At 38.9% G+C, this 8,857-nt stretch overlaps 1 protein-coding gene across 1 annotated transcript; it reads right to left on the reverse strand.

Annotated features, from left to right (window-relative positions):
- Nucleotides 1-5,573: 5,573 nt before the first annotated feature.
- Nucleotides 5,574-8,054, reverse strand: LOC119807185 (regenerating islet-derived protein 3-alpha-like). The gene is given in 6 exon segments (XM_038319311.1): nt 5,574-5,689; nt 5,933-5,999; nt 6,001-6,060; nt 6,858-6,995; nt 7,185-7,306; nt 7,982-8,054. Coding segments are annotated over 6 exon segments (576 nt in total).
- Between the last annotated feature and the right edge of the window lie 803 nt (nt 8,055-8,857).

An 8,857-nucleotide genomic window follows, 5' to 3' on the forward strand; every position in this document is an offset into this window, starting at 1 on the left:
TTATGGGGAACTGTTGAGAACTTGCTTTAGCTGGAAATTTCATCTCTATGTCCAAAACTCTGAAAGACATTTCAATCAAATGTACCTACCACCCTGAATGAAAGAAGTAAAAGATAATAAGAGGCATGTGGAGGTTTGGTTCCAACTTCTCAGAGCGTCCTTTTCTATCTCAATAAAACAAGGAAGATATTTTATTTGAGATTACTTCTGAGTGTCTATTATTTATACATATTTATCAGAATCTTAAACAAACTTGAAGCTCTTCCAGAATATTTTATATATTTGTTTAATATTTGCTAGGTAAATATTCCACTTATACTTGGGTTTTTAGATAAGATTATTCTGAGGAGTGTAATGTTATAGAGGAGCTTCTGTGAGATGGTTGCAGTGAAAAGAGGAGAACATTGGTAAATGGTTAAAACATGGAAATAGAAATGAAGTCCACAGAAATAATCATATAACTGAAATACTTCTGTCATCCTTTATAATGCATTATTCATATGCCTAAGATGAAGGCAGATCCTGCAAAAAGCATCTTTGTTCAGCATTTTTCTAAATGAAATTCTCCAACTTCAGTGTTTATCTCTCCATTAAATAAACTGTTTATTTATTGTCCAAAAGATTTTCCTGTGATATGTTTGTTTTAGTGTATCACAGCATAACGTAATTTGACAACGTTCACATTTTATCACCTTTTGTGCTAATCTCATTTTTCTTTTCTGGTTGTCTTTTTTCCATTTTTATATACACATGCGTATGTGTACCTTTGTGTAAGTGTGTGTGTGTGGTGTGTGTGGTGTGTGTGTGGTGTGTGTAAAATGTGTTAGTTTCACAAGTGAGGATATGAAGATATACATGCCAACTATCTTCCTTAATTTGGCTAATATAGCTTAATATGATCTGTGATTTTGTTTCTTCCTCAAGAATCTACAAACTACCCTCTCTTTTGCTGCTCCAAGCATCCCTTAAGTTGATAGTCTCTTATTCCTTGATTTTTATTGGTACATATATATATATATATATATATATATGTATGTATGTATGTATAGATATGCATGCATCTGTAAATATACTATGTATTTATATATGTATTTTTATATAGTATTTATATATTTATATACAGTATATATTTATATGATATATATCATATATATATTTTGTCCTTTCATTTATATCATGGCTTCTGCTTCTATGCCCAAGGAATATTATACAAGAAGGGACAGAGAAGTGTAGGAGCCAGAAAGTTTGGGAGCCAGAATACAATGAACTCTGCAGCCATCAGATTTCTTTGTAAGGTTATAAATACATATTTTTCATCTTATAGGGTGTTAAAATATAAAGAATAATAAAACAAAATTCTGCCCCTGTTCTCTACTACTCTTTTTCTTCATCTGTTCTCTCCTGATTTGTCTTTATTATCCCTGTAGAATGTTTGTGTTCTTGGGCTACTACAAGCCATCTTTTGCACCACTTTCCGGGAAAATCTTTCTTGACCCTTCTGAGTCCCAGCGCTGTGGGAACTTGGCATCTGAGTACACACCCAAAGAAGTTAAATTTATCATTACTTGACTAAAAGTTTGTTTTAATTAGGCTATCTTATCTCTGTCTGGAAGAACATCTCAGCATGCCAGAAATATCCCTGACCTACCTTTTTGTATGTATGTTCTTGGTCGTGTTGTAGACTGCTCTACATGACTCTCAGTGTCCTGGGCTGCCCTGTGACTCTCCTTGAAATGTCTTCTTGTGTTTGATTCATTGGCTACACACTGATTTCTACTTCAGGTGCTGTGCTGCTTACCTTCCTTAGGTACCCTGTAAGAGCTGAACAATGAGTAAGACTATAAAAAGAGTTCCTGACTAGCTTCTCTCTGCCATCTACCTTTTTAAAATTTAACAAACCATAAAATTTTTATTGCTACTAAGAATGGTGAAGATCTATTCAGTTCAATACTTTCACCACATTTTCCCTTGAGGTAGACTTTCTACCTCTGATTCCAAGACCAGTTTGAAGCTCACTATGGAGACCAGATTGTTCTCAGACTCACAATGGTCCTTTTGCTTTATTCTCAGAAAACTAAAGGGCTATAAGCTATAGGTGGTAGCTAGCAGCTCTAATTTCTTAAATACATCTGTCTCTCTGAATGCCTTTCTTTTTCATTTTTTAAAGATTTATTTCATGTAGGCCCATATTTCAGTATGGCACAAGAGCCATAGGCCAGGTCTGAGGTGGTCACGTAGCTTTGCAGACAAGCTGTCTCAGCCTAACAACAGCCTGGACGTGCTGCTCCTATTTTCTTTTGTTATTAATGTAGATTACCTGAGGAGAGGTGTTGGCTGAAGCTGATCAGGATGTTTGGTGCTCGTTCCTTTCATAATTTGGAGGATGTCTTGTAGAGATGCTAATTCATGGTCTACGTGACAGCTAGCATACTCGCAAACAGGTGGATGTGGACGTGACAAAAGGCCATTCACCTGGTTACCTAGGAGACAGTCTAATGTATTTTCCCACTCATTTGAGGGGATGATATAAAAACTGTTTGGAGAATAAACATCAGATCTTATCCTTCAAGGATGACCTTGTAAGCTGTGTTTGATTACTCCTCGCGACTCCGTTCCAGTCTAGTTAGGGAAAATAGTTATCTATGTTGGGGTCCACACGAGCCTCGACAATTTCACTTCTAATTATGTTTGTGTGTCGTGGGGGAAGGGCTTTTATGTCATTATAAAAACTTGTGTTGTCCAGGAGGTGTCAGATCCCCTAGAGCTGGATTTACTACAGATAGTTGTGAGATTCCCAAGGTGGGTGCTTACTGTTTGGGTTACCAGATAGATAGCTGATCCCATAATTTTCTTTTTGAATTTTTAAAGTCCTTTTGTGTAGTGACTGTCCCATGTATAAGTGAGAGCATTCAGTATTTGAAGTTCTGTGTGAAAGAATCAGGCAGACACCATAACAGGCTTCTCAGTCTTCTCTCAGAAATCAGGCCTCCATTTCAGTTTCCTGAGACTGATCAAGCAGTTTCTGAGGAAGAGCCATGAACAAAAGACAATCCAATGTCCAAAAAAATGCAAACAGCAAGAAGGAGACCTGGTTCCAGCAGTAGTAGGTCAGGCCAGGCCTGAGCCAGCCTCCATAATCTGTAAGCTCATGGTGATAATCAAATAAGAATAAAGCCTGAGCCGGGCGATGGTGGCGCACGCCTTTAATCCCAGCACTCGGGAGGCAGAGGCAGGCGGATCTCTGTGAGTTCGAGACCAGTCTGGTCTACAAGAGCTAGTAGTTCCAGGACAGGCTCTAAAGCCACAGAGAAACCCTGTCTCGAAAAACCAAAAAAAAAAAAAAAAAAAAAAAAGAATAAAGCCTGAGACTTGTCCAAAAATGGAAAACTGTAGCCCTCACCAGCCCCTAACTAGCCCTAGCCAATTAGAATGTACTAGTATGATTGACGATAATTTAAGCCAGTCATATCTGAGATGAGTTCATTACCATAGGACCTCCCCTTGGCTATGCTCAAAAGGAGCTTAGGAACACATGTCCAGGTCTTTGTGTAGGATAGTCGGCCCAGCATACTGGAATAATAAACGTTCTTGTTGATTGCATATGTGGATAATGATCTTTTGTGGAAGTTCTCCAGGACACTAAAACAATGTTTGGACTTTTCAACTAATGTAATATCCTGTAGGTTCACTAATATGCCAGCAGATGACACAATTTTCTTGTACCTAAAGTACTCTATCATAAACATAAGATATAAGAAAAACCAAGACCAGGAGAGATGCTGTTGCAGAAGACTCGAGTTCTGTTCCCAGCACCCATGTCGCCTGGCTCACATGCCTTTCATTTCAGCTCCAGGATCTCCGACTCCTTCTTCTGGTCTCCCCCAGAGTATGACTCAAACATGCATCCCCCCCCCCACACACACAAAATTAAAATAAAATGAATCGTTTAGAGGAAAGTCTGTTCATGTGCATCTTTTCAATTATGAGAAATGCTGAAAGAAACAAATAGGCCAACTAAATTCCATTTCATATTGATGCTGTTTCTTTTCAGTGTTTATCAGGAAATTGCTGAATCACATGACACTTCTATTTCTAGCTTTTTGAACAGGCCCCATATTTTACATAATGGCTGTAAAATTACCTTCCTTTTAAACATGTACAAACATTCCCTTTTCTCCGCACCTGCCCCAACATTTATCTTTCATCTACTGCTAATAGTCATGGTAACAGGTGCAAGGAGAAGACACATGATGATTTTAATTTGCATATGCCTGATATTTAAGAATGTTAAACCTGTCTTTCAAACACTCCTGTGGCAGTTCCTAACTCCTTTTGAGTGGTGTTATTCAGTTGCTTTTACATTAGGTTAATTCTTCATACATGATTAAATTGTTTGAGCTCCTTCTGTGTTTTATGTATGAGCCACTGGTCTCACATACAATCTCTAAGTATTTTCTTCTCTTCTGTAGATTCCCTTTCCATTCTGATAACTGCTGCATTGTGTTACAGATACTTTCCCACCTGTTTTCATTTTTAATCTTTTTATTTTTGAAATTATAATATAATAAAAATATTTCTCCATTCCCTTTCCTCCTTCCCTCAAAACCCTTCAGTAGACCCCTACCCATTTTTCTTCATGTTATCGGCCTCTTTTTTCATATACATGTACATATATATATGTACATATACATATATATATGTATTTTTAAATAGACCATATTCAGTCTGTTTTGTGTTACTTATATTTACATTTCCAGGTAGACATTTTCTTTATTTTTTGTAGACTCACTTGACTCTTTTGTTCTTTTTGCCTGTACTTTTGCACTTTCATCCAAAAATATTGTTCAAACTAATATATTATCAACATTTTATAAATGTTTTTATGATTTTGATAATGCAATCAAGTAATTTATCTATTTTATATTAATTTTCATTTTACTTACTAGTTAGGTATAAAATGAGAAAAGGCTATTGACAGAGGAAAGATTGATCAGGAACACAGCATTTCTAAAGTTTGTATCTGTGAGTACTGGTTTGATGGCTAGGCACACAGGTGTGCCTTGGAGTCTCAGACTGCAGAGTCTAGCCTAAAAAATGTAGTACGTGACTGTAGAGATTGAGACTGTGGGGTTTGATAAAGTCTGAATTAAATGAATGAGATTTAGCTAACAATAAGTGCATCCTAATATCTTGAAGAGATCCTTGATGACCATAAAGTTTGGTGTAGAGCCAAAGCATGTGGGGGCATCCTGGAACATGGGAGAAATAAGGGGACATACCATAAGGAGTGGTCCTGAGGGTGAGGGTTAGGGTTAGGACACCAGCTATAGAAATCACAGCACTGGATTTAACTAGGTTACCCTACAGTTACTGTCCTGGGTAGATATGGAAAGTAACTTTATTCTCCTTCTGCCCAGTAGTGAGTGTGTGAGATGGCAGTATCTTCATCTTTCAATAAGACAATAATCAAGTTTTCTCCACACTCATCATAGCACACCAGTTGGAAAGCACTGAACTTTCACCCCCTTTTTTTTTCAGCTTCACCCCTTCCCCAGTGCAGTGGCAAGAAAACATTAAAGTTTGAGGAACCACTGAACATGCATCTTCCTTTCCCACCCACTCTCTGGCTTGAACATGCAAACAAAAGGTAATTCTCCATCACAGTGATGGTCTCCCCACTTCAGAAACCCTGGAGAGAGGAAACACGTTGGCTCTTGTGGATACCATGGTGGGGCAAGTCAGAACCGTATTAGTCTCAGAAGCCTTTATTTAGCTTCACCCCTTCCCCAGTGCAGTGGCAAGAAACATTAAGTTTGAGGAACATAAATTCCTACTGAATTCCCCAGTTTAGGAGGATAGCCAGAAGGTCAGACTCAGTTGGAGAGGAGAGACTTGGATAAGATTATGCAAAGGTGGTATTTCCGGTTTTTACCTGAGATTGCTGTCAGACTCCCGCAGTGACCATGGTTTACAGTAGAGGAAGGATTTTCATCCCAGTTTAAAGTATCTCAGCACATCAGAGTTACTCCAATCCCATCCACCTCCACTTCGTTCTTGACCCTGCACCTTAAATGTGGGAAGATAAAAGTACATTAGCGCTTCACGGGATTTGGCACCATTCCACCATGCTGTCCAGGTACCTTTTCACTTGGAGGTTTTGATTTAACTTCTGTCTTCCACAGGCCTCTCTTTGCAAAAATCACAAGAACTATAGAACTAGATTAACAAACGTGCCTGACCCACAATAATTAATGATACATTTTAGAATTGCCTCTGAATCTCAGAGTATCTTCTCTATAAACAAACAAACAAAAAAAAGTGAAAGGTGGGGAGATGACTCATCAGTTAATGAGCACTGCCTGCTTCTGCAGAGGATACAAGATTGGCTTCCAGCACCCACATGGTAGCCTACAAACATCTAGAACTCCAGTTCTAAGAGATCTCAAGCCATTTTCTGACCTCCTGAAGCACCAGGTATGCAGATGGCACACACACATACACTGGGGAAAACATACAAATAAAATAAATAATCCTAAATTTTAAAGCATAATTATAAATCTTATCTCAATTACAATGCTTTCAGAACTCTTTGTGAAGATTGCTGGAGAACCAAAGAACTTACCATTTGAACTTTCTTAGAGGAAAATGCAAAAGCTAATGACAGGCAAATAAATTAAGCTGAAGACTGGGAACCCTCCATAGAACTTAGCCCTTTACTCTGGAATTCCAAAAATTCCTTTACTTGTCCCCCAACATCTGAGTGCTAGGTCCTCCATATACATGGACCAGAGACTAAGAACTGGGCTTGGGAGACATTACCTTTTGCAGATGAAACAGTGGAAAAGATAGAATCTCACCACTGTGGGATCATGGAGCCCAATCCAGATTTCTTGGCAGTTATTCACTCTGCCATTCACCAGGGAAGACACAAAGGAAGCCTCAGCTCCACTAAGAATGGACACAAGATGTCCAGAGGGTCTCTTCTGACAGGTCAGCTATATGAGGGGTAGAATGAGAGATGATTTATACTTCATTGATAAGTGGTGGGGTATATATTTGTTAGTAAAAGATTACATAAAGGAAAGAACAGACATTCTGATCCCTGTGGGATCATGGAAACTTGAGGCCTCTTCTGTCATCAAATCACACTTTATGCTGTTATTTTCAACCCCGCCTTTCCGCACTCACCTCTGCTGATACCAAGATTTGGGTATTGTAACCAGGGCATAGCAGTGGGAGTGATAGTACTTGGAGCCCACTGGGCAGCTAATACGTGGAGAGGGCATTTCCTTCTGGGAGTCTTCACCTGGGAGTTAGGGAGATAAAGAGAGGTAGGTAGAATGAGATGGAGAGCGGGAGTTGGATGGCAAGGACAACTTAAGAGAATGTTTATAAATCCTACTTTTTTTTGGAGTGGTGGCTACAGTCATGGCAGTGATAGCTCTGTAAATACTCCCTTCTTGCTGTCTTATTTTTTGTTGTTTGTTTTTGAGACAAGGTTTCAGTGTTGCCCAGGCTATCTTGTAACTCACAATGTAGATCAAGTTGGCCTTGAACTTTCAGAAATCTTCCTGCCTTTGCCTCCTGAATGCTGAGATGAAGACTTGTACCCATATAGCCAGCTAGGTTCCTTGCATTTATAACGCTGTTCAATACAGAAGAGCTTTTCTTTTCATTTTATCCTTCCTACACATTCCACAGTCTGTGACACCCAATTCTCTGCACTGTCTATGTGTAAGCTTCATTAGGAACCCTCATATTTCACTTTTCCAGCACACTAACATAATGTAGAGCTTCCTGACAAAACGGAAACCTTCTGATTTCCCTGTTGATGGACCATTGTGCTGGTTCTCACCTAGAAGAAGGCAAGATGATGATGGATAAGTTGCATGCAATTTTGCTGCATGAATACTCCTTACAATTCCCACAGGAAACTCACTAGATCCCAACATATTCAATTTTAAAGGCAAAGAAACCTTACCTTGCACCTGAGATAAAAACATCAGGCAAGAGAACATACAGGACACACAAGTGAGAGCTAGGTGATGCAACATCTTGTCTGTGAGGTAGCAGCAATCAGTGTTCTAAAGAGAGTGTGATCAGAAAAAACTTGCAAAGGAGGGTCAAGCCTCCCCTTCTGCTTTGCCTGGATCTACAAGGATAGACTGAAACCCCATTCCTGTTTTTCTATGGCCTGTAAGAAAATGAGGACATCTGATTTCCTTCTTCCTCTGAAACTCCTCAGGAAGCCGTTGCTGATTCTCAGAATGCTATGCTCTGTAGAATCCTAGGACAAGCTATTCTACCATATCTTTTCCTGAGTTATGAGAGGTGAAGCCCTGCAAGGCTCTCATCATCTTTTAGCTCGCACTTACCTGTCTTGTAGAGAACTGGGATGGTTTGTCAGAGAGGAGATGTCTTATATAAGAGGAGATGCTCTTATAACAGGATTTTGAGGGAGGGCAGCAAAGTGAGTGAGTGAGTGACTGATTATGTGGTTCAGGGTAGTGTGTAATGCTTGGCATGCATTCAGAATTTCCCCAGCAAAAGCACAGGTTTCTTCCTGGCAAAACACCAGGAACAACTATACAATGGGCCATTTCTCGTTTAGCAAACCTGCTCTGTTATCAGGTGCAGGTGATGTTTGAAATTCTCTCTTGTATCTTATACCAGGACACTGTCTTCTCCAAAACTTTAGTGAAGCTAACTTATATCCTCATGATTACATGCTACCGAGATTTATGTAATTTTGCAATACATACATATATATTTACATACATACATATATACTTACATATATGCATGCAGTATACAACCAAGAAGAAATCATTAACTACATATAGTGAATTACTTTTTC

Source organism: Arvicola amphibius, chromosome 2 (genome assembly GCF_903992535.2).
Source record: "Arvicola amphibius chromosome 2, mArvAmp1.2, whole genome shotgun sequence".
Lineage (NCBI taxonomy): Eukaryota > Metazoa > Chordata > Mammalia > Rodentia > Cricetidae > Arvicola > Arvicola amphibius.